This window comes from Euleptes europaea, chromosome 9 (assembly GCF_029931775.1).
Source record: "Euleptes europaea isolate rEulEur1 chromosome 9, rEulEur1.hap1, whole genome shotgun sequence".
NCBI classification, from domain to species: Eukaryota; Metazoa; Chordata; class Lepidosauria; order Squamata; family Sphaerodactylidae; genus Euleptes; species Euleptes europaea.
The window spans coordinates 3,265,298-3,292,059 of record NC_079320.1 but is presented as its reverse complement, the minus strand read 5'-3'; the positions used below and the strand labels follow the sequence as shown (position 1 = coordinate 3,292,059).

General features: G+C 49.0%; 1 protein-coding gene across 2 annotated transcripts in view; it reads right to left on the bottom strand.

The window, feature by feature from the left end:
• Positions 1 to 26,762, bottom strand: part of EBF4 (EBF family member 4) — a 101,807-nt gene that overhangs the window by 24,017 nt on the left and 51,028 nt on the right. For both annotated transcript variants that reach the window (XM_056856007.1, XM_056856006.1), the window contains exons 7-10: positions 16,157 to 16,238; positions 10,240 to 10,357; positions 5,652 to 5,785; positions 3,365 to 3,491 (exon numbers count right to left, since the gene is read on the bottom strand). In XM_056856007.1, the coding sequence (XP_056711985.1) occupies positions 3,365 to 3,491; positions 5,652 to 5,785; positions 10,240 to 10,357; positions 16,157 to 16,238 (461 nt within the window). The remainder of the gene's footprint in view (positions 1 to 3,364; positions 3,492 to 5,651; positions 5,786 to 10,239; positions 10,358 to 16,156; positions 16,239 to 26,762) is intronic.

Sequence of the window (26,762 nt, the reverse complement as noted above, 5' to 3'; positions counted from 1 at the left end):
CAACTTGGAAGGCTTTAAGAGGGGAGTGGACATGCTCATGGAGGAGAGGGCTAACCATGGCTACTAGTCAAAAGGGATACTAGTCATGATGCATACCCACTCTCTCCAGGATCAGAGGAGCATGCCTATTATATGAGGTGCTGTGGAGCACAGGCAGGATAAATGCTGCTGCAGTCGTCTTGCTTGTGGGCTTCCCTAGAGGCATCTGGTTGGGCACTGTGTGAACAGACTGCTGGACTTGATGGGCCTCGGTCTGATCCAGCAGGGATTTTCTTATGTTCTTATACTCTTCCACTGAGCCACAATCCCTCCCTCGGATGGGAGACCACCAAGGAAGGCTCTGCAGAGGACGGCAATGGCAAACCACCTCGCCTTCGCCTTTGCCTTGAAAGTCTGTTGCTGGGGTGATTTGACGGCAACTACAAACATACATAATCCACAAGAAGCATTTGGAGCAAACGGCTCTGTGAGTTGTTACTGGGCTGAAAAGGTACCGTTCACTGTGAGAGCTAAACAGAGCTTCCAGGCACAGGGAAAGTCTACCAGTGAGATCAAAGGCCAGTGCTGGGCTTCTTGGGGGGCATCTGATTGGCTGCTGGGAAGAGAGAATGGTTTGGCCTGACCCAGAGGGCAAAGCTTGACGGGTGGGGAAGAAAAAAAATGGAAATGTCTTTGACCACTGCCGGTTACCTATATTATAACTGAATGACTTCCCAGTACCAGAAGGCTGGGCTTTAAGTTGTTGCTGAGTTATGGAGCTGATGCTCCAGCCCCGCCCCACCCCCCCAAAATTGTTCTGCTTATGGGCCTGTTCCTGGGGAAGGTCAGACACACCACAAGAGTTTGCAGGGGTCAATTAGGGTGGTCCCCAAGATACAATTTGGGTGGTCCCCAATATACAATTTGTGTTGCCCACTTTGGAGGTTAATAACAGGCATGAGAGACAAGGAAGAATACCTCAGTTGCACGTCCTGTATTCACCTATAGGGTTGCCAACCTCTAGGTGGGACCCTGGAGAGCTCCTGCTATTTCAGTTGATCTCCGCAGGGCAGAGATCAGCTTCCTTGGAGAAAATGGCTGCTTTGGAGGGTGGAGTCTACGGCATTGTACCTGCTGATGTCTCTCCCCTCCCCAAACCCCACCCTCTCTAGGTTCCACCCCCCCAATCTCCATGTATTCCCCCCACCCCCAGAGCTGGCATCTCTACAGTTAGCAACTGGGAGGGGGGTGGGATTCACGGAGATCTGGAGGCAGAGGCTAAGGATGGCAGGATTTGGGAGTTCAGAGAGGAAGAGAGGGAATAGAGGGAGCAAAGGGGGGGATCTCTATCAATTGCCCTCCCTGCTTTCCCCATCCAGGCTCCTCTGCTTCATGTCGATATGCATAGATAATGCATGAGTTGGAAATGGAGAACAGAGGGGGAAGGGAGGAGAGAGATCTCTCTCCCTCCTCCCCGCATTAGCATGGCTGAAAGATCAGAGAGGCTGAGTCCTGCTCCTCCAACCCCAAGAGGGTCGTCAGCAGCACGTGCGGAGAGTGTGCAAATGGGCCCACCATGTTCTCCTTGGAAGACAACGCACTTTGGTTTCTCTCTGTGGAAATCTGTGCTGCGGCCTTCATCCCTGTCTGTCTCAACTGGCTTTCGATCCCCGCACAACAGAGCCACACAGGTGGCTGATACCTGGGCCAACCGATCTTGCATCAGGGCAGGAGGATTCACAAAGCCCAGGTCACAGTGTGTGCACTACGAGAAGAATGGGGATGCTTCCTCACAGGTGCCTGTGGAGTGACAACCACTGGTACTGGGGAACGCCCCAACTGTCCTGAGTAGGGTTACCAACCTCCAGGTGGCAGATGGAGATCTCCTGCTATTACATCTGATCTCCAGCCGATAGAGATCAGTTCACCTGGAGAAAATGGCCACTTTGGCAATTGGACTCTATGGCATTGTAGTCCCTCCCCTTCCCCAAACCCACCCTCCTAAGGTTCCATCCCAAAAAACTCCAGGTATTTCCCAGCCCGGAGCTGGCAACCCTAGTCTCACGTAAGCATGGGATTTGGCACTGGGCACAGAAGGCATCCTCTGGAATTTTTATTTTTGCAGCTTTCCTTATGGCTCGAAAACCTCAATAAAATTATACACGTTCAGGGAAAATTCCTGGTAGGGTTGACAACTGCAGGTTGGAAAATTCCTGGAGGTTTGGGGGTGGAGTCTGGGGAGGGTTTTGGGAGGGGATGGAGCTGGGTATAATGCAATCCAGTCCACCCTCCAAAGGCCCCATTTTCTTGAGGGGAACTGATCTCTGTAGTCTGGAGATCAGTTATAATTCCAGTAGATCTCCAGGCCACACCTGGAGGTTGGCAACCCTAAGTCCTGGGGGTTGGAGGGAAGGGCTTCAGTTCGCTATACAAAGTCCTTCTCCCCCCCTACCCCAAGAAGAGAAGCAGTTAGGGCTGCATCCATGAGACCCAGGTTTGAATCTCCACTCTTTCGTGGAAGCTTGCTGGGCGACTTGGACTGGTCCCACATCTCAGCCTGTTCTCCCTCACAGGGTTGTTGTGACAATAAAATAGAGGAAAGGATCAGGGAGAGCCAGGTTCCAATCCCTCCTCTGCCTCAGAAGCTTGCTGGGTGACCTTGGCCCAGTCATGTACTCTCAGCCTAACATACCTCACAGGGTTGTTGTGAAACTAAAATGGAGGTGAGGAGAACAATGTAAGCCACTTTGGGTCCCCACTGGGGAGAAAGGTGGGGTATAAAATAAATAAATAAATAAATATGAAAGTAAATACATTTCTGAGTTTACTTCAAAGACCCATGGAACATCCTTGACCATTTCACAGCATACCTGGAAGACCCAAGACCATGTTGTGTTGGATAGCCAAGGCGATCCCTCATTCTGCATCATTTCACAAATTGTGCGTAAATGCTTTTGCGTCAGGTTTGTTTCAGCTCTGTTTTCAGATTTCTGCTTGTTCTCAGATTTTTGCAATCCAAACCCTGTTGCACTATTTCTTGGATACCCCATCCTGTTGATTCTATTTGACCCACACTTTGTGATCCGCCTTGAGCCTCAGTGGGAAAGGCTACATTCGAATCCAGTTGCACCTTAGAGATCAACAAGATTTTTGGGATATGAACTTTCGAGAGCCCAAGGTCCCATCGCCAGTACATGAAGAAGGGAGCTTGGACTCTCGAAAGCTCATACCCTCAAAATCTTGTTGCTCTCTAGGGTTCTACTGGACTCAAATCTAACTGTTCCGCTGCAGACCAAGACGGCTACCGCCTGAAATTATCATCAGTGAGAAACGCATAAGGTAAAATAAAAATAAATGCATAAATAAATCCCCCACATTCCCTTACCAGTATAGACGAAGCGTCCCGGTGCTCCTTTGCAGAACTGTTTGGACTTGTAGGAGAGCGTCACCTCCACCACCCCAGGGATGTGCCGCGGGGGTGTCTGGACACGGATTGCGTGCGGTGTGATGAGCTGTCAGAGAAGAAGAAGAAGAAGAAGAGTTGGTTTTTATATGTTGACTTTCTCTACCACTTAAGTGAGAATCAAACTCTAAGAGAACTGTGACTAGCCCAAGGTCACTCAGCAGGCTTCATGTGTAGGAGTGGGGAAAGCAACCGGGTTCACCAGATTAGCCTCTGCCGCTCATGTGGAAGAGTGGGGAATCAAACCTGGTTCTCCAGATTAGAGTCCACCGCTCCAAACCACCGCCCTTAACCATTACACCACACTAGCTACTGCTTCTAGAATTGCCAACCTCCAGGTGGTGAAGGAAAAATCAGACACCTCTGTACAATTACCAAAGGATGAGAAATTCAGTACAGGAATCCAGCCATAAATGATGCCAAATATATTCTGGCTAAATCTTTACAGTATGTGGTAATATAACCACCAACACCATATATTGCCAACAACAAGTGTATTTTTTCTTATTTACAGGATGTTTCAACAGGTAAGTAAGCAAATAATTCCTTTAACTAGTAAGTATTGAAGCAAAGTTCACTAGAAAATGTCCTTTTAAGGTGTATTTCTTTCTTTGCAGCACAGCAGGCTATTTAACTAGTAAGTATTGAAGCAAAGTTCACTAGAAAATGTCCTTTTAAGGTGTATTTCTTTCTTTGCAGGTGGACTCTATGGCATTATTACCCCATTGAAGTCCCTCCCCTCCCAGGGAGGGGAATCTGGTTAGATGAAAGTGTGCCAGAGGGGGAGCAATGGTGGAAGGAGGAAGCACTGGAGATCATTTGCTTCTGCCTTATACCGACTCAGGCCATTGGTGAGCGCAGCCTGCCAGGCAAGGGCTCTCCAGGGTTTTGGGTGGAGACCAGTTTTTCTCATTTGCTGCTGTTTTAGACCCTGTCTATGTAGAGTGCCCTGACCTACATGGCCCAGGCTAACCTGATCTCATCAGATCCTGTTCTGTTCCTCCCCTGTGTCATCTCCCAGTGGTTTGAACTGTTCTGCTGCCAGGGCTGCTCACCCCTCCATTCTCCAAACGGCCTTCTCTGGCTGCTCCGGGTGGGTGGGGGGCTCACACACCCTGGACTTATTTCAGTGATTGAGGATGCTGCTTGCAAACGGCGATCAAATTGCCGTTCGATCAGAGGAGTGATTGCATTGCCTCCGTTGAGAAACCCCCCACCCCAGATACTAACTGTCATTCCTGAGGCTGGAGGGAGAAGAGGAAGCAGAGAGGAGTCCCTCCATGGTGCCTGGACCCAGGCACAAAGAGCGGCTTCCCTAAGCCCATTTTTAATTATATTCATATTTCTTGCTGGAAGAGGCTTTGGCTCAAAAGCAGGTTAAAAAGGCAATCAATAATTCAATAGTTCATCTGCTACAGCTTCTCCCAAAGAATTTGGGGATCTGTGGCTTGATAAGGATGCAGACAATTTTCTCGTAGTGATTTTTAGACCCCTCCCATTACAATTCACAGGATTCCCTACAGTGGGGGCCCCCAACATGGTACCCAAAGGCACCATGCTGCCTGACAACACCTTTCCTGGTATCCATCAAGTGTTTTTAGACAGTGGACGGGGCCGGGTGGAGCTTTTGCCCAGGACGGCTTCTGATTGACCACTGGAGATTTCACTGACTGTGCAGATTTTAAAAAATGTTGCTTTGGCAGCAGCTGCCACCACGGCACACACCATCAACGTGACAGGGTACCAGATAAACATTGTACATTATATATTGTGCCTTGCTTCACCCCTTCCCTCGTCATATGCCCCCCACAGCACAAAGGTGACCTGTGTGACCTGCAGGCAAGCTGCGTGTATTGAAGAAAATATGTTTAAACCGTATGCTCATTCTAAAAGGCACCCTGTTAAAAAAATCTTCTGCCTGAAATGTTGAAGAGTTACAATTGTAAATATGGGTTCTTGTAGGTTATCCGGGCTGTGTGACCGTCGTCTTGGTCCCACAGCCCGGATAACCTACAAGAACCAATGAACTCTGACCGTGAAAGCCTTCGACAATTGTAATTATGTACGATGTAACTCCCTGACATCTTGTGGTTGCACCCAACATCCTGTGTTGGAATTCCAAAGTTGCCCGCAGGCTCCAAAGGTTGGGGACGCCTGCCCTATAGAGAAAGCCACATGCATTATTGCGAACATGCCCTCAAAGACCCACCTCGCTCCACACCAGCATAGTGCCGAAGACCACCTGCAGCCCGTCAAAGAAGTTGTCCCCAATCACAATGACGGTGGCGCCTCCCGTGGTCCATCCTTCGCTGGGGCTGATGGCTTTGATACAGGGGGTAGCGGCTTCAGATGGGAAGGGGAGAGACAAGGCAGAGAATCAAGGACCGGGGTGAGCGAGCACATTGGGAAGAGAGTGGGGTCCACCAGACACGGATGGTGAGGAGGGAGAGTTGGGAAAACAGGGGACTGATGTATCATGGAGGAAACGAGATACAAAACAGGCATCGTGACAGCTTCAGAGCAGCACAGAACTCTTCATCAGGCGGGGGGAGGGAAGCGTGGGATGTGCGCATAAGGAGGCTGCATTTCACTTGAACAGATACGGCTGCCTGATACTGAATCAGACCACTAGTCCATCAAGGTCAGTATTGTCTACTCTGACGGGCAGCGGCTCCCCAGAATCTCAGGCTGAGGTCCTTCACATTACCTACTGCCGAACCTTATAACTGGAGATGCCGGGGACTGAACCTGGGACCTTTTGCATGCCAAGCAGATGCTCTACCACTTGAGCCATCGACCCTGCCCTCCTTCCTCACTTTGCGATTGGAGGTCGGAGCAAAATTCTAGGGTCCAGAGAGACATGCAGTGTACTGCTTATGTAGTGGTAGAGATGGTTTCCCTAACATTTTCTTGGTGAGTTTGCAAGCTAACTAAGAGTCCAAGCACTTGTCTACTGTCAGTGAACTCATTTTGCTTAAAGTTACTTTCACCTTGGCCAGTTAATAGAAGCAGTTACAGAAAAGTTAGTTGAATTGCTTTTTAATAGAGGTTCAGAGTTGAGACCGGCCTTCTTATCTTGCTATATCAGATGTCACTCATATGGACATGCTGATTGGCTTATTTGCGCTTACGTTGAATATCTCGTACTTAAGTTACGAACCAATCAGTTATCTAGATAATAATCACATGATTACAATACAACAGATTTAGAAAAAGGATAAGACTGATATTTTTCCTATAAATATGCACTCCTGGGACAAGCAAAGCAGATTTCTCTGGATGGAAGCCTCAGGAGAAGACTAGGTGAGACTTCTGGGTGTGTAACTTGGGCTTTTTTGATAATCTCTACAAGCAGTGAGACAAAAGGGTGAAACCTGATTTGCCTTTTAAACTATTACATGCTATAATACGGTTAAGCAATGTGAGGAACAATGTGATCAATTTTAGACTCATCTTCACAGTAACTTTAGGATTAATTTTTATTTGCTTGTATTTTCTTTGGTCTTATTTAATAAAGAGAACAGTCTCTTTTCTCAATGAAAGATAAACGTCTCTACAGGTTTTCTGTATGGTTTGCTGGTTAAAAGTTCAAAGAACCGAACTCACCCCTTTACTCCTTTGTATCAGAATTAAAGGTTGATAATTATCCTTTAATAGATAAATCCTGGCGAACTCTTTGAAAGTGTTTAGATAAATCCTGGTGGACTCTTTGAAATAGTTTAGTTCAGATCCTCTGGATGCAGGAGAGAATCTCTCATTACACTTAGAGTGCAAACCAGTACTGGGGAGACTCAGATTCAAATCTCCACTCCTCCAGGAGGTTAACTGGGCTGCTCACCCTCCCTGTGTCTAACCTACTTCACAGGGCTGTTGTGAGGATAAAAAAGAGGTGACACTGTGAATACTTGCCCTGAGGTTTCAGGAGAAGGGATGGGGGAATATTATAATTAAATGTAGTATAATATCATGGACTGGTATCACCAGAATGCTTGCTGTATTTCCACGCAGGTAGAAAGCTAGCATATAAGGCAGCAACAGAAGGTGGAGCAGTTTACTGTGGATCAGGCAGAACTGCTGGCTGTTGCTGTGGGCAGTTGGTGTGTGTGAGTGAAATTCTTATCCTTAGCTCTAAGAATCAGGAGAGAGCCACGGAGACAGGCACGTTCCGTCAGCAGGCAATATGGTATGAGCAGATAGCACCAGCGGTGGCTAGTAGAGCTGTGCAAAAAAAAAAATTCGGTAAATTTCAGGTTCGGTTTATTATTTTTTTGGTAAACCCTGGAAAAGCCGAATAACCATACTGGTAAAGGGGTATTCGGCTTTGTTTCTGGGTTTACAAAAGAAATTCGGGCCCATTTTAGTATATGGGGATTTTTTCTGAAGCTATTGTGGGGGCAATTTTGGAGGTAGAGTTTCCAAATTTTCAGCTTCAAGGGACTCTCCTTGCATTAACCCCAACGTTTGGTGAAGAGTGGGCCAGGGGGTCCAATTTTATGGGGTCATAAGAACATAAGAAAGGCCCTGCTGGATCAGACCAAGGCCCATCAAGTCCAACAGTCTGTTCACACAGTGGCCAACCAGGTGCTTCTAGGAAGCCCCCAAACAAGACGGCCGCAGCAGCATTTATCCTGCCTGTGTTCCACAGCACCCAAAATAATAGGCATGCTCCTCTGACACTAGAGAGAATAGGTATGCAGCATGACTAGTATCCATTCTAACTAATAGCCATGAATACCCCTTTCCTCCATGAACATGTCCACTCCCCTCTTAAAGCCCTCCAAGCTGGCAGCCATCACCACATCCTGGGGCAGGGAGTTCCACAATTTAACTATGCATTGTGTGAAAAAATACTTCCTTTTATCGGTTTTGAATCTCTCACCCTCCAGCTTTAGCAGATGACCCCGTGTTCTAGTATTATGGAAGAGGGAGAAAAACTCCCTCTCCCATAATAAAACTCCCTCTCCCTCTCCCTCTCTTGGGTCCCGAAGGGGTCACCCCCTCCTCCATAGAAAAGTAACTTTTGTAAACTTTACAATGCTTTTCTATGGAGGAGGGGGTTGACCCCATTCGGCTGATTCGGCGATCGGCTATCTGGCTTCAGCTTTATTCCCAGTTTCAATGTTCAGGTTAAATTAAACCCAAAAGAAGCCCAAAAGGCCTTTTTCGGGAATATTTTCGGTTTGGGTTTATCGATATGCGCAGCCTTAGTGGCTAGCCAATCAGCTCTTGCATGGAGATAACTAGTCAGAAGCCTTCTCCGTGAAGTGCTAGCTTTTTGCACGCAGGAACGGTAGTATGATGGTTGCTGCTGCTTTTTAAACCAATGGGCAGATGGGTGTTCCCACACTAAAATGACAACAGAGATTCCAGCAGCTCATCAATCGTAACAATAATTACAGCAACAAACAGATATTACATTGAGTTTTTGTCCCCAGACTGCGAACATTTTCATTGTTGTAGACAGAGATCCACTATCAAGTTGAGCGGCTGAAGTAGAGGGCATATGAGTGATAACTGTTGTAATAGTCAAGATCTAACTTTAGTCATTATGGGGTTAATGTATTTGTTTAGCAACATCATAGACCTGACCTCGAAGTGTAATCTGGCTTTTAGCCAATCCTATGTATTATTTGGTGTGTTTGACAAACTGATTTGCCAATCTGAATTACATCATTCTTTGAGTTGGTTAACGAGCTCAGTTGGTTTTCCTGTAGAGATTTTAGTAAAATGGCTAATGTGTAACTCAGTCATATAGCCACTTGCCGGCCGCGCCTGATTGCTTGTTGGTATGTAACCTAATGTTTTAGTAAGCCAACTATGTGTAGAGCTTAGGAGTTTATTATTTTATCAGGAATTTCCCATTTTACCTTTTCCCTATAGACTAGATAAAGTTTGTAATTTTGATTAATAACTATCGTCTCAGCGTTATAATTTTTAACAATAATTCATTATCAGATGGGGTCCGCCAATTTCTTTGACTGTCTGCCTCTGAGGCTTTCAATCAGTTCCTTAAAATCTAAGCATATGCGCACATTTCCAGAAGCTTAATAACGACACCTTTAAAGATAATGGGAGCAGGGCATTCGTTGCCAATCCTGTACCCCCAAACTCTTGCTCACTGTCCAAAAGTAATATGTCCTTTTTTAGTTCCATATCACAGTGATCCCAAAACCTGTCCCAAACACAAGAGAAGGGGGTCCTTTGTTCTCCTCCCCTGGATTTGAAATTTCCTGCTCTAAAATTGGTCTCAGCTGACTAAGCAACCAATTTTAGCTGATTAATTTGCTGACTGAACTAATTAACGATTGCCGCCCTGTGTTTTCTATAAAAGAGAAAGGGGGAATTTTTATTGTTTTACAACCAGATATTGAGGCTTTCAGTAAGACTTTAGAATGCCGTGCGGCCATACAGTGAGGACAAAACCAAAGGGGGCATGCCTATTATTCATGGACTATGACCTTCCACAGTTACCTGGGTGGCAGCTGTAGGAACAGGATGCTGGACTGAACAGGCTGTTCCTTGTCTCAGCCAAAGCACTTTATGGGACACAAAATTAAAGGAGAATCGTCCGATCAACAGCTATTAGCTAGAATAAATAAATGGAACCTCCAAGCACAGGAGCAGTAAATCTATGAATACCCAATTCCAACAACATATGACATGGGTCATATGACATGGGTTCATGCCCTGAACAACATATGACATGGGTTCATGCCCTGCTTGCGATCTTTCAGAGGCATCCGGCTGGATGGGACCCAATCCAGCAAGAGCGCCTTGTGTTCTTAAAAGGGACCTACCTTCCGACGGGTCCAACCTCCGTGCCCGACGCCCGTGCTTGGAGTTGTTGTGCACAAACATGTTGTCGGACACTGCGAGGACGTGGCCGTCCACGTTGACTGTCGTTGACACCACGACCTGAAGAAGGAAGAGATGTTAGGGCTGTGCTAAAAAAACTGGTCTGAAAAGGATGGAGGATTTCACACCTTGATGCTCAGGTTGTTCCACCAGCTGGAAGGGGGACTTGGCAGTGGGTTACAAGAAGTTGTGCCCCAGAACCTCTTTGATACGGTTCTTCAAGGTCTGGACTGCTTTTATACTCCTCTCTTCTAACAAGGGTAAGGACCAAACTACATGTTACACTAGTCACAGGCAACTACCTGCTGGCGTGTCTTTTTTTCATAAAAAACAACAAAGAGGCGAACCTTAAAGAGCGACATTTTTCCAGTATGCGCTTTCATGAGACAGAGCTCCTTCTTCAGATACAATGGGAAGAAAGAAACTCTTTTACATCCCTTGTGCAGAACATTGCAGGTAAAGGAGTCTGTTACTTCCCATTGTATCTGAAGAAGTGAGCTCTTTCTGACGAAAGCTCGTACTGGAATAAATGTATCTGACAAAGGGCGCTTTGACTCTCGAAAGCTTATATTGCTGGTCTCTAAGGTGCTATTGGACTCGAATCTTGCTCATCTATTGCAGATCAACACGACTACCCACCTGAAACTATTTTCATAGGATAAATGTTGTTCATCTTTACGGTGCCACTAGATTTTTGTTTTGTTTTGCTACAACAGACTAACACCACTGGATTTTTGTTGTTGTGTTGTTTTGGTGAAAAGCAGATGTGATCTCGACTGGAGCAGGGGCCAGCAGAGCCTTTCCCTTGGGCTGTTTTTTTCATTCAAGCCCCCACCCTCTCTTGACCTGAGCAAGGGTAGTGGGAAGGGGTGCTCAACCCTTCCCCTGGTCTGTTTTTCAGCTCGATCCCCCCTCCCCAAGTTGTTTTTTTCCCTTTCTCCCTGGGAAAAGACACCAATCCCCATTTTGATGGGAATTGCGAAGGACTTATGCAAAATTAGAGAAGGGGAAGAAAACAGAAAACGAAGAAGAAATAAGAGAGGGGATGGAGGAAGGAACTCATCAATTGGGTCCTGATGCTGCCCTCTTGGCATTCCTGGCATTCAGCTGCTGCTCGCCACCCTAACTGGTGATGGCATACATAGATGGCTATTCTCATATGGGCATCTAACAACGTCCCTATTGCCATCCAGAGGGGTTCATAGCCAGAGGGGTTCATAGAGGTCTCACTCTAGCATATTTCTTACTTCTCTGGCTGCAAGCTGGATGCCACCTCAGAGGGGGTAAACAAGGCCAGGATCATAGAGACGAGGAGGGAGGGAGATTGTAGTTAGGACTAGAAGTTCAGTCGGCTTAACAGAATGGAACCTCCATGTCCAAAGGCAGTAACCTTCTGAATACCACTGGCTGGGAGGGGGCAAGAACAGGGGAAAGCTTTGGCCTCCGTGTCCTGGTTATAGGCTAGGGGATGGGATGGGATGGGACGGGACGGGAGGGAAAGAAGGAAGGAAGGAAGGCAGGCAGGCATGGAGGGAAGAGAAATCCTACTACATGTCTAATCAGGGGAGCTTAGTTGTGGCGAAGTATGGCTGCTTCAGAGGAGAGGGCTAGGCTTACATTAATGTTTGAAGATCTCTCCTCTTGGGGGCCATGAGAATGCTGGGGGAGGGTCTCTTCAGCCGTGAAAAAGCCCCTTGGCACCGGCTGTTGGAAGCAGAGTGCTTTCGCCCTTCTCCCCAACAGCTAATGAATGCGGGGAGGGCTTGATTCTATGTGGACCTTCTTTAAGAGGGCAGCGTGTGAATTTTAATGCATTATTGATTCGTTTGGCGCTGCCATCAATGCACTGGGCTCTTTACAAAGTTTACGAAAGAAGCACATTACACAGTTCTCTTGCTGCAACTAAGCCGGTCCAGTGCTGAACACTGCCAGAGAGCCACAAAGAGGAAGAGGAAGAGGGAGAAGAAGAAGGATTGGTTTTTATATGCCGACTTTCTCTACCACTTAAGGGAGAATCAAACCGGCTTACAATCACCTTCTCTTCCCCTCCCCACAACAGACACCCTGTGAGGTAGGTGGGGCCGAGAGATTTCTAAGAGAGCTGTGACTAGCCCAAGGTCACACTGCTGGCTTCATGTGCAGGAGGGGGGAAAACCAACCCAGTGCACCAGATTAGCTTGAGCCGCTAATGTGGAGGAGTGGGGAATCAAACCCGGTTCTCCAGATTAGGGTCCACCTCTCCAAACCACCACTCTTAACCACTATACTACGCTGGCTCTCACAGAGAGTCCTGCAGAGGAAACCTCAAAACCCCCACCCTCCCTACAGAAAACACTCCGGCCCCACAGAAAACACCCAGGTTTCCTCAGACAGTGAGGAAGACAAAAGAGCAAAGAGGAGGGGTGTGTGCAAGTTTGCAAACGAGTTCCTAAATTAGAGTTACCAACCTCCAAATTTGATAAATTAGGATTACCATCCTGGAGATCTCCTGGAATTACAATTTATCTCCAGACGACAGACATCTGTTCCCCGGGAGGAAATGGCAGCCTTGAAGGGTGGATGCTATGGGATTATATCCCACTGATGTCCCTTCTCTCCCCAAACTCCGCCCCTCCCATAGGTCCAGGAATTTCCCTGCCTGGAGTTGGCAACCCTGGTTACTGTGACTGAAACAAATACTTTTCGTTTGTCGAAAAGTACAAGGGATGACTGTGACTTTCTCATCCTGCTGCGCTTCCGACCCGAAAATCCCGTTTCAAGTTCATTTCTCCTTTGTGCGAATCGAACCGCCCTTTCCCCCTGTTCCCTCGTCCTGGTGTTTTTTGCTAGTTAAACGTATGCAATCCAATTTCGGCGTCTGACAAACATAAGTGGCATACATTTGCCTTAGAATTATGTAAAAGAGACACACAAATCGGGAACATCATCAACAAAAATGGCTGAAACGTGAAGGCAATCTGATATTGGGGGAAGGAACCCCTCAGGGGCACACGCATGAGTAAAGCCCATCTTTCAGCCCACGCGTTATTCTCCCTCCCATTTTAGCCACAGAAACCTGGGCTGGGTGCCTAAGGGTGTGGACTCACTCATAGGGTTGCCAGCTCTGGGTTGTGAAATTCCTGGAGATTTTGGAGGTGGAGCCTGGGGAGAGATCTGTATAATGCCACAGAGTACACCCATTTTCTCCAGGGGAGCTGATCTCTGCCTTCTGGCAATCTGTTGTCATTCCAGGAGATCTCCAGGCCCCACCTGGAGACTGGCAACCCAGCGGCAGAAGGGTCCAGCGTGGTGTAGTGGTTAAGAACAGTGGTTTGGAGTGGCGGACTCTAACCTGGAGAACCGGGTTGGTTCCCCCACTCCTCCACATGCAGCCAGCTGGGTGACCTTGGGCTAGTCACAGCTCTCTTGGAGCTCTCTCAGCCCCACCTACCTCACAGGGTGTCTGTTGTGGGGAGGGGAAGGGAAGGGGATTGTAAGCCGGCTTGATTCTTCCTTAAGGGGTCGAGGAAGTCGGCATATGAAAACCAACTCTTCTTCTTCTTCTTCCCTGTTGGGCCGGTGGGCAAGGAGGGGACTCCCCAGGCATTGAGCAGCGCTGGCTGCCACGCGGCTTCATCATCAGGTTCCTCTTGTAACGATATGGTAATTGTGACATTTTTACATGATTAACAGCCATGCCGATTTGCATAGCGCGGGTGCCGGGCGGGCGGCTGGAGGAGCCGCCGTCGAGCACACCCACCGTGATGAGGGAGCAGGCAGAAGGATCAGCGGGGGCTCGGAGGGGAGTGGAAGCCGTGGCCCCCTTCGGAGACAGCGGCTCCTCGGGGTGTGGCCTTTGGACTCCGCACCACCACAGGGTCACAGGGGCCGCACAGAGGAATACAGACAGGGTCTGGCCCCCGCAGGTCCCCCTTCCAGGGTGTGGTATAGTGGTCAGAGTGCAGGGCTAGGATCTGGGAGACGCTGGTTCAAATCCTCCACTTTGCCATGGATGCTTGCTGGGTGACCTCAGGCCAGCTACACCCCTTGCATCTAGCGTACCTCACAGGGTTATGGTGAGGATAAATTGGAGATGAGAACGATGTAAGCCACTTGGGTCCCCACTGGGGAGAAATGCAGGGTATAGCATCAGACTAGGATCTGGGAGACCGGGGTTCGAATCACCACTCTGCCAAGCATGCTCATGGGGTGACTGTGGGCCAGTCACACTCTCTCAGCCTAGCCTACCTCATAGGGTTGTTCTGAGGATAAAAAGGAGGAGAGGAAGATGATGTAAGCCACTGTGGGGAGAAAGGCGGGGTATAAAATCAGTCAACCAATCATTCAATAGCATCAGAAGGGAGACTGACTTTGAGCCACGGGCTCAGCCCCGGAAACCGTGTCCTTTATTGCTTGGGAGTGGACTGCCATTGCTTTGTGGTGCAGGCAATGCTCTCTGCCCATGCTCAGACATTCTCTCTTATGGCCAGTGGGGGTCTACTTAACGCCAGTGGCTGAGGTTGGCGGCCCCGATCCCACCATGCTTGGTGGCTTCCCAGAGGCCAGCCACTGTAAGAAATGGGATGTGTGGCTAGGAGGTCCATTAACCTGATCCCACAGGGATCTTATACAAATGAGATGCCTGTAATTATAACCAGTGGGGCCTGGAGGTAGAGGAAGGAGGCATGCTTATGGTAGGGGTGCCGCAGGGAAGGCAAGGGCTTCAGGTGAGTCCGGGCTTACTGCACCTCAGCCATCTTCCCCGTTTTTCATTTTTAATCATAGATTTTTGTTCATTTTGATGGATTTTCAAATTGCATATTTTTAAATTATCATTGCAATACGCCTCGAGCCCAGTGTCAGAGAAAGGCTGGTTACAAAAAAAATGCTCTAAATAGATAAATTCAGGACTCTTTTGGAATCGGGTTCAGTCACATGTGGACCGATGTGCAAAGGGGGAAGTACCATTATGCGAACAATCCCTGCACCCCACCAGATGGCCTCCCGAATTCTGGCGAATACAAGGGTCAAAAGATGCAATCAAAGGAACACAGCACCCCTTTTAATTTGGTTTGGAGAGCTCAGACAGACAGACATAGACAGAAAGACAAATAGACACAGACAGACAGGTAGACAGACAGATTCACAGACAGACTGATAGACATTGATGGATACACAGACTAACTGGTAATTCAGGTGGTGGGTTTGAACCCTAAAACTCTAAACCCTTCACCCTTTAGAGCTCACATCCACCTCTATTTTTTTTATTAGGGCCCGCTGAAAATGTCTCTGCACCAAAACCACAGCCAGGGGCCCCCTCCTCCCCATTCCCTGGAGATCAGCTCATCTCCAAGGCAGAACAAGGTTCATTTGGAGCAGATCTGACTCGTAGGCGCGAGCCCCAAGACACGGCTTACAGCAGGGGTGGGGAACGTCAGGCCCGGGGGCCGTTTAAGGCCCGCGAAGTCATTTGGTCTGGCCCTTCATAGGTCCTGGCAGATCTCTAGATCAGAAGGATCTAAGACTGGCGATCAGCCCCCTCCCGCGGACAGGAATAGCCTCTATTCAAGGCAGATGTGAGTTTGTTTTGCCGAGAAAAGGAGTCTTTTTCCCCCTTGCAGAAGAGTCGTTAGCTATGGAGCTGCTAGGACCGCCCAAGAAACTGTGTTAACCCTTTCCCACCCGGGCCATGGAGAAACGTATTGGTTGGCTAATTTTTAAGTTGATAAATTTGTATGGCCCGCAAATGATGTTATAAGTATCCAAATGGCCCTTGGCAGAAAAAAGGTTCCCCACCCCTGGCTTACAGGGAGGGCAGTAAGAAAAGAGGCTGGAGTGGGGCTTGTTCTTAGGGGCCGACCCAGAGGGGGAGCGTCTCACCTGGAAGCGCCGCATGTCTCGGGGGTTCCCGGCATTCTTTAGGCAGTTCTGGTTGCATTTGAGGAAGAACTTGAGGAAAAATCTAGAAGAAGACAAAGGAGGACAACTCAGTTACCAAGAGGGCAGGGTCCGGCACCATGGGCTCAAACCGGGAGCTGCAGGCCAACGTGTGGATGAGATGCTACAAGATTTCAGATCAGATTTTTCCAGGCATTTCCTCAAAGCAAACAGCTGCCACACAGGCTCTTGATCTAAAGACGCACATGAAGCACTTGGAGGATCTGATCACGGATCTCCGAGCATCTCCTCAAGGCTCTAACTTCACTGTGCCGCAGGTACCTAGAAAACTATCTTATATGGAGGAGAGCCTACAGCAGGAGTCCCAAACACGGTGCTTGTTGGCCACTGAAGAAGAAGAAGAAGAGTTGGTTTTTACATGCCGACTTCCCGACTTCCTCTACTACTTAAGGAAGACATCTGGCTGTGCCCTTTAGAATGAACACGCTGGGCTGGATGGACCCTTGGCCCGATCCAGAAGGCTCCCCTTACGACTGCATGAGTACACACAGCCAGTGTGGTGTAGAGCCAGACTAGGATCTGGGAGACCAGCTGGAGGTTGGCAACCCAGGGTCCCCGAAGCATGGCTGGGTCGTCTGAAATGCTGAGTCACTTTGTGGCCCTTGGTTCAAACCACGCCGCTGTCTGTGAGCTCAGTGCGGGATTGTGGCTTGGCAGCAGAGCGAGAAGCGTCACTTGCAGGTGTTTCCAGGTTCAGCCCCCAGTATCGCATCAACTGACCATCTCTTTAAGTCTACAAACTGCAGCAGGCAGAGCCCACTGGCTCCTAAGCTTCTCCCACAACTATGAGGACAAGTGTCCACGCAAGTTCGATGGTTAGGTCAAACACACCTTTCCTGGCCCTTGTGCACCCGCCCAAGCCATGTGCTGAGCTACTGGGATGCCTTCTTCCAGTTCTCACATCCCCGGCCTCCGTGCCGGCCCCTTTAAGGAGAAGGCATCCTTCTCTGCTTAAGAGGGTATTGATTGGTAACTGATCCCCAGCTGCCTTTGAGGCAGCTAATGGGCTATATTGCTGCAGAGAGCGATCAATCAGGGAATACTAACCCTGGAGATATCTGAGCCCAGGGGAAGGGGGGGAGACTCTGGGGGGAAAGGCAGGAGTCCAGGACGGACTGCTGCTGCTCAATACTGATTTTGTCTGCAAGCCAGAGTTGCACCTCCTCACGGAGGTACCGAAGTATCTCTCCCCCCCCCCCCCGATCCTGGCCAGTGCTTTCATGCCCACAGCTCCTGGACCCTTAACAGCAGTCTGACGGAGGGTTGGGGGGGAGAGAGATATTTTCCCTGGCATTGCTTCTTTTGTCACATTTTATTAGGCAGAGCTGCAATTCAAGACACGAAAAGGTGCGAGACCAGAGGGGGCCCTTGGGGCCAGGCTCTAGGGTTGGAGCTGGGGAGGGTGGGGTTTGGGGAGCTCAGCAGAGTACATTGCCAAAGAGTCCACCCTCCAAAGCAGCCACTTTCTCCAGGGGCACTTATTTCTCTTGTCTGGGGACTATTTGAATTCCAGGAGATCTCCAGGCCAGCCCCCCTTGGAGATTGGCAACACTACAGCCAGCCCTCCCACTGCTGGAGAGAGACCATTTCTCTAGAATTCCTCATCTTTGCCCCCCCCCCAATCCCCAGAGATCTCATCTCAGTTTGTCGTACTTTTGTTAGCCTGTTTACTGGTGGCATGCTTTTAAAAATATGAATCAAACCCAGGATTTGTCCAAATATTGCCCCCCCCCCATAAAACATATCAATTGTCTGATGTTTTCTGTGCCTCCATAAGGTAGCCGACAGCGAGATTTGGGTGTGTGTGTGTGTGTGGAGCCTGGGGAGGACAGGGTTTGGGGAGGGTATACTGCAATCCAGTCCAGCCTCCGAAGTGGCTCTTTTCTCCAGGGTAAATGATCTCTGTGGTCTGGAAATCAGTTGTAATTCCAGGAGAACTCCAGGTCTCACCTGGAGGTAGAAAAAATAGTGGCACTAATGACTAAATGGATACAACAATCAATTTTGTAGAATTGAATATAGAAAGAATTTTGATTGCTGTATCCATTTAGTCATTGGTGCCACTATTTTTTCTACAGTCTTGATACTTGGCATGAGTCTCCCTTTTTCTTCCCACCTGGACGTAGGCAACCCGAGAAATCAGCACAATGCACCACATGTATATCATACATGCTATGTACATTGAACATACAAATACCATATAGAAGAAGAAGTAGTTTTTATATGCCGGCTTTTTCTCCCACTTAAGGAGGAATCAAACCGGCTTACAATCACCTTCCCTCCCCCTCCCCACAACAGACACCCTGTGAGGCAGGTGGGGCTGAGAGAGCTGTGATTAGCCCAAGGTCACCCAGCTAGCTTCATATGTAGGAGGGGGAAAACAAATCCAGTTCACCAGATTAGCCTCCACCGCTCATGTGGAGGAGTGGGGAATCAAGCCCGGTTCTCCAGATCAGAGTCCACTGCTCCAAACCACCGCTCTTAACCACTACACCATGCTGGCAACCATGCTGGTGTAGTGCAAGAAAACTAAAAGGGGAGAACCGAAACAGAATTGTCAGAAGGATAAAGAAATATAGAAAGAAAAGGGACCAAGAAAATTAGCTCACACCTTGCCTTGCCTGCTCCATCAGTAGCCGGCTGCTCTAGGCTGATCCTGCATTAAGCAGGAGGGCATCTGCTTGGCATGCAGAAGGTCCCAGGTTCAATCCCCAGCATCTCCAGTTAAAGGAACTAGGTGGGTGGATGATGTGAAAGACCTCTGCCTGAGACCCTGGAGAGCCGCTGCCGGTCTGAGTAGACAATACTGACTTTGATGGACCAAAGGTCTGATTCAGTATAAGGTAACTTCATGTGTTCAAGCAGAGGGTTGGATTAGATGGCCTTTATGGCCCCTTCCAACTCTATGATTCCATGATTCCATGATTCTACTTGGCATCCCTTGAATGCTACAGAGTGACTCGAACTGTGTGCACCCTTTGCATCACTGTGAGGTGTCCCGGGATATGCCCCTCGGATTCTGGCACAGTAATCTGGGGTGGCTAGAACCCTGGGGCTGGCCCAGGGTGCTTGCCACATGCCCAAGGATCTCTAGGAATGTGCTGGGAAAGAGGGTGAGGGAGAGACGAAGCCGGCAGCAGAGATCGGCAGCCTCTGAGAAAACGGACGGCAGCCAGAGAGTACGATCCCTTCCCCTGCAGCTTTCCAAGCTGATGAAATATTTAGGATGCTTGTGTAGGGTCCTATAATTGTCATCCTAGCATCCATAATTGATGGGCGGCAGTCGAGCCGTGCGCACTCTGGAGAGGCCGGGATGGAGAGGGAGAGAGGCGAAACTCGTTCTAATCAGGTATGCGCCCCACACCTCCATGCATGGCTGCAAAACCAAGTGGCACAAAGGCTCACAGTTTAGGGTTGCCAGCCTCCAGGTGGGGCCTGGAGACTTCCTGGAATTACAACTGATTTCTGACGATGGGAGCTTTGACTCTTGGAAGCTCATACCCCCCCCCCCCAACTCTTGTTGGTGCTGCCGGACTCGAATCTAGCTGTTTGACTGCAGACCAACATGGCTACCCTCTGAAACTGACCTCCAGACTACGGAGATCAGTCCCCCTGGAGAAAATGGCTGCTTTAGAGGGCGGGCTTTATGGTATTATACCCTGCTGAGGTCCCTTCCCTCCCCAAACTCTGCCCTCTCCAGGCTCCACCCCCCAAATCTCCAGGAATTTCCCAACCCAGAGCTGGCAACCCTGGCTCCTTCCCTCCCCATTCCCCATGTGTTTTTAAACACAGTGCAGCAAGCTATGTATGTCTCCAAATGTTCACATCTGGCTTATGGCAGGGAATGAGGAGTGTTGGGTGCCCTGATTTCTGGGTGGAGGGCGAGTGGGTCATGCTGACGGGGCCGCCAACTCAGGATTGGGAAATTCCTGTGGATTTGGGGGATTTGGAGCCTGGAGAGGGCAGGGTTTGGGGAGGGAAGGAACTTCAATGAGGTATAATGCCATACATTATACCTCCCCTCCCCAAACCCTGCCCTCCCCGGGCTCCACCCCCCAAATCTCCAGGAATTTCCCAACCTGACAATGGCAAGTCTGAGGCCCAATTTGAACACATGAACACATGAAGCTGCCATATACTGAATCAGACCTTTTGTCCATCAAAGTCAGTATTGTCTGCTCAGACTGGCAGCGGCTCTCCAGGGTCTCAGGCAGGGGTCTTTCACATCACCTACTTGCCTAATCCCTTTAACTGGAGATGCCGGGGATGGAACCTGGGACCTTCTGCTTGCCAAGCAGAGGCTCTACCACTGAGCCACAGCCCCTCCCCTCAATTTGTGTAATGCTTCACTCTTTAAAAAGAAGGGGGATGGGGGGCCACTGGAGGCAAGGCCACGGCTGAGGTACAGGGAGCCCATGTGTTGCCCTGTGAGCCCTTTTGGGGTCACACAAACCTCCTATGCTTGAATGGGTGGAGAACACTCCTAAGTCGCCTGCTTGGATGCGGTGGGGCAAGATGGGTCTTGCGAGAAAATAACTGAATGGTCGCTGGGCTTTATTGGCATGCTTGCTTGGCTCAGTTCTCCTGGAACCACTTTAGAAGAAGAAGAGTTGGCTTTTATATGCCGATTTTCTCTACCTTTTTAAGGAGAATCAAATCGGCTTACAGTCTCCTTCCCTTCCTCTCCCCACAACAGAACCTTGTGAGGTAGGTGGGGCTGAGAGAGTTCGGAGAGAACTGTGACTGGCCCAAGGTCACCCAGCTGGCTTCATGTGGAGGAGTGGGGAAACCAACCCAGTACACCAGATTAGCCTCCGCTGCTCATGTGGAGGAGTGGGGTATCAAACCCGGTTCACCAGATTAGAGTCCACCGCTCTTAACCACTACACCATGATGGCTCCCTTTAACGTATCTCCTTACAAAGTGCTGATTACATTCCACGTGCCCTTTACTGCATTTAAATTTGACTGGGTGTCACTTTGGATATCATGATAGGGAGATGGATGAAAAGCTGATAAACAGGGAAGGGAATCCATGGCAGGAAACTGGCCTGTTCTCTTTCCTTCGCTCTCCTTCTCTTTGCCTTGCTGGGTCCCTTCTGGCCCTCCTTTCCCCAAGCTTGTTGGGCGTCCAGAAATCTGCTGATCCTTTCTCCTGGCCTGCCTTCTGCCTGCTGACCCCTTGTACTCGCCCACCTCCTGGTACCCCCCTGCGTTGGCTTCTGCCTCTGTCAAGCAGTCATCCACGGCCGTGGGTGCTAATGTAGAGGCAGTGTAGATCTAACGTAGCCCAGCCTTACTGGTACATATTCTTAAAGCCAAATCCAACTGTTTCAATCCCAGGGCCAACCCCCATGAGGACTAGAAGCGCCTTTGAAAAATAAGGGAAATGAAATGCTGCACAGCCTTTAGAAGTCCATGCACAGTTCTGAAACTGCAGAAAACTGGCAAATTTGCAGGAAAAGAAAAGACCCACAAGCTGTTTTTATGCCAAACACACAGCACAAACTCCATGCACAGAGGGAGCATGATGTAGTGGTTAGTGTGTCAGATTAGGAGTGGGGAGGCCTGGGTTCAAATCTCCACGCAGCTAGTAAATGTGCTGGATGACTTTGAAGAAGAAGAAGAGGAGTTGGTTTTTATACCCCGATTTTCTCTACTTTTTTAAGGAGACTCAAATCAGCTTACAATCGCTTTCCCTTCCTCTCCCCACATAACAGACATCTTGTGTGGTAGAAAGGGCTGAGAGAGTCCTGAAAGAACTGTGACTAGGCCAAGGTCACCCAGCAGGCTTCATATGAACAAGAAGAAGAAGAGTCGGTTTTTATATGCCGACTTTCTCTACCATTTAAGGAAGAATCAAACCGGCTTATAATCACCTTCCCTTCCTCTCCCCACAACAGACACCTTGTGGGGTAGGTGAGGCTGAGAGAGCTCTAAGAGAGCTGTGACTAGCCCAAGGGCACCCAGCTGGCTTTGTGTGCAGGAGTGGGGAAACCAACCCGGTTCACCAGATTAGCCTCCGCCGCTCCAAACCACTGGTCTTAACCACTACACCACACTGGCTCGCAGGAGTGGGGAAACCACCCGAGTTCACCAGATTAGAGTCTGCCGCTCATGTGGAGGAGTGGGGAATCAAACCCAGTTCTCCAGATTAGAGTCCGGCGCTCTTAACCACTACACCACGTTGGCTCTCATGCTGGCCAGTCGCTCTCTCTTTCTCTTTCTCTCAGCCTAACCTCCCCTGCAGGGTTGTTGTGAGAAGAAAATGGCAAATCTTGCTCTGAGCATCTGGAGGAAAGGTGAAAAAAATATGCCAGATGGATAGAACCTGAACAAAAACAAAAACTTGAGCCAGACTCCTTTTCCACCCCCCCCCCCAATAAACAAGCACAACTTTGGAGATTAATCACACAAGTAAAACCATCTCAAGCAACGAGAGTTGCTGACTTAAGACGCAAGTTGGCTGGAGTTCCTGATCTCCTTGCAGGTGGTAATCAAGGAAAGGAAGGAATGGTGAAAGGGCGGAGGAAAGATATATATATATATAGAGAGAGAGAGACAGACAGACAGAGAGAGTGAAGGAGAGAGATAAGTGGGTACCCCTCCCCAATACAAGACTGACAGTGATCTAGCAACCCCCCTCCCCCCCACCTCTGCCATGCCCTCTGCCCTCCTCTCTGGTGCCAATGACTTTGGCAAAGAGACAAGAGAAAGATATAATAATAAACACACGTCGGACTTCTTCACCTCCTTAAGCGGCAGCGGCGGATACAGGCCCGGGGAGTTAAAAATAAAGACAATGTGCATACATTAGCATCCATAATGTACCACTCTCCCCATTTAACATGCAAATTCCCAGCCACGCTGCTGAACACCTTCTGTTCCAAGTGCATAAATTTGAATTTGCAATTAGAATAATCTTGTATAATTAATGAAAAGCGTCAATTTTAGCTCCTAAGTAATTTGATTAACATGTTGATAGGGCACTTATCGGGCTCTCTAAACCAGTGGGGCTGGGCGTCGATCAGGACCGAAGGGGAACAACGGCAGGATGAGGGAGAGGAGGGTGTAGGGCAGAGGGACCCCCGTCTTCCACCATGGCTGCCCATGAAGGAATGAATGCCGAGAGAGACGTTGGTAGAACACAACGGAAGGACAGATCACAGAGAGGACAGGATGTAGTGCAAGAATAATGCAGGCTAGCCCAGTCTCGTCTGATCTCAGAAGCTAAGCAGGGGCGGTCCTGGTTAGTACTTGGATGGGAGATTGCCGGGGAAGTCCAGGGCCGCTATGCAGAGGCAGGCAATGGCAAACCACCTCTGAACACCTCTTGTCTTGAAAACCCAATGGGGTCACCGCAAGTCGACTGAGACTTGACGGCACTTTGCATCACCACCACTAAGAATATAGGTGGAACAATTTGCTCCCTTGTCTATTAGATTTTCCAGAATTTCATAGGCATAGGACTATGTTTGTCTCTCCCTTTCTAAAGGCTCTAGTTAGCATTCCAGCCCATCGTAAACTACAGACCCTTTTGGCTGGAAGCGATCATAATATCATCCTGGCAGTTACATAGATCTGACCAACCTGATGCCCTAGTTGTCATAGGCGTATTTATTGTTATTATTATTGTTACTCTTTGTTGCTGTTGTTATGTTGTTGGAACAGTTTGTGCTCAAGATTGTTGTCATAAGAGCAGAGAATAAAAGAAAGGTGGACCAATTCGACCCCAGGGTGGGATCTGGCTCTGCCTTCAGCAGACAGCAAGAACAGGTAGGACAGCCGAAGAAGGGGCAGGCTAGGGTAGTAGAAATACCCCCCCCCCGCCCCCAGTCTTCATTGGCTGCTAGTCACAGTAGCCAAATAGGGCCTCCAGGTTTGGAGACCTGGAGCTTCTGGTTGCCAGCGGCTGGAGAGCAGTGAGCCCTATGGTGGGCTTCCCTTTTGTTTCTGACTGCCCATTGTTGGAAACAGGATGCTGGACTAGATGGGCTGCAGGTGTGATCAGGCATGGCCGCTCTTAGGTTCTTACGCCCCATTTAGCACTGCCAGCAAACTCACTGACCCACCAATTCCACTTCAACTGCAAATCCCCAACATCTGGCAGTCAGGGCGACAGAAGCTCTGATCTTATTATAATTTGTTATTTATATATAAAAAGTCTATCCAGTCGGTCAGCCGTCAGCTTTTGAGGCAGTTTCCAAGGAAAGATTATTCTGACTGCTGACTGTCGATATCTATCAACCACATCCATATTCTAGGTTGCCGGAGCACTGTAAACAAGATTTCCGGGGTATGAATTTTTGAGTCGAAGTTCTCTTTGTCAGATACTCTCAAAAGATCATACCCTGAAAATCTCGTTGGTCCCTAAGGTGCTTTTGGATTCCAATCTAGCTGTTCTACTGCAGACCAACACAGCTACACACTGAAATGATCAGTATCCTAGCCTCTGTGTGTGAAGCTCGGGATGGTACACACAAGCCTCCACTTCACAACAACCATAGGAGGTAGTAGAAAAGAGCAAGAGTCCAGTTGCACCTTAAAGACTAACAAAATTTCTGGCAGGGTATGAGCTTTCGTGAGTCACAGCTGCTACAGACAAACACGGCTACCCATTGTGATCTATCTCCAAGGAAGGTAGGTTAGGCTGAAAGGCAGCAACTGGCTCAAAGCCACCCAATGAGATTCATAGCTAAGCAGGAATTTGAACCCAACTCTCCCTGGTCCTTTTAGCTGATACACCCAACTGGCTCTCACCTGTACACCTGATAAGCCTGTGTCACAGTTACACCTATCTCTGCTGTAAATACAATGGGATTTGGTGGTGGCAGGTTCTTGGTGATGATTGGCTGAACTGCCCCTATGTCACAGAAAGGCAGGGGTGGGCAGCAAGTCCCTGGCTGCTATTGGCTGAGCAGCAAGATGGGGCAGGCAGAAGGACATATGAATGAAGAGTCAAAGGGCCTGGGAAAGAAACAGGTAGCAACCTAAGAAGGTAGCAGATCAAGACAGAAGTTTATAAAATGATGCACAGGATGGAGAGAGTTGACAGAGGGAACTTTTTCTCCCTCTCCCAAAATACTAAAACTCGACAGTATCCAATGAAGCTGATGGGCAACAGATTCAGAAAAGACGAAAGGGAATACTTCTTTACACAGAGAGTGATTAAGATGTGGAATTCGCTGCCTGAGGAAGTAGTTATGGCCACAGGCATAGAAAGCTTTAAAAGAGAAATCAATAAATTCATAGAGAATAGGGCTATCAGTGGCTACTAGCCATGGAGACTAAAGGGAACCTCCACATTCAGAGGCAGTCAACCTCTGAATCCCAGTGCCAGAAGGCAGCATCAGGGGAAGGCCTCGGCCTCTATGTCCTGTTGTTGGACCTCCAGAGGAATTAGTTGGCCACTGTGTGAGACAGGATGCTGGACTAGATGGACACCTGGTCTAATTTAGCAGGGCTCTTCGGATAAAGAACAGGGCCTTAGGAAAGAAGGTCGGAAGTAGGCCTGCTCTACAGGAATGACGGCATAAGGGGAAGGGCCAGAAAACCTCGCAGGGGGAGGAAAAGGGGAAAAGGAAATGGACACAGAGGAGAGGCACTCAAGGCAATGGGGAGGAAGGCTCCAAACATTGTATGGATTTGAAACAACCAGCCAAACTTTGGGCTGTATGACTCTTAACTCTGAGCGTGTACTCAATTAACTTTAACATTTCAATAAATACATCTCACTTAATTGGTGGCAGTGGGATATGCCAACATCCTGTGGCAATCGAAAATCCTCCCTGTTTGCTTTCTCTTCGGATCAGACACAATCTTGGAAACGTGGGTTTCCTTGAGAGAAAACGAATACACTTCGTAAGCAGACGCTTAGGTCGCTCGCTTCAGTTCCCTGGAGGGATACCTCTTTGGGTGCTTTTCTAAGGTGCGCTCAGCTCTCAGTCTATGGCACGGTTGTGGTCTGGACTGCACTGACCGACAGGTCTGAGCAAGTCCGTGTGTGTGCCATGCGGCGGAGAGTCTAGATGGCCCTCTGGTTTGTTACAGACCAGCTCCCTGGTCTGTAACCAGATCAAGCAACTTAACTTCCGGAGGGCTGATTCTGTTTTTTAGTGCCCTGCCTGGGGTGGAAAGTGTGCGTGTGCTTGTGTGTGTGTGTGTGTGTGTGTACATCATCTGGCCAAAGGAGCAGCTGAGAGATCGGCGCATACAATGGCTGCTGACCAGACAGACTGTAATGGGTTTGATTCTTCTCCTCCTAATCTCCACGCCGGCTTGTCAGTCCCTATTCTCTTCCATCGGCCACCGGCTGTCTCTCCGAAGGGCTGAGTGACAGGCCGCCTTCCCACTGCACCGGGCCCCTGTTGCAGTCGCGCCGATACTATCGCAGTGGACAAAAGCCCGGGAAATGTCAATGTGTTATCAAGGCACCCCGACTGCCACCGGGATGTGCTGAAATGGGAGGACCACTCTCATCCCGCTGGCCCTATTGTCCGAAAGATGGGGAAAGTGACTTACACTCACAC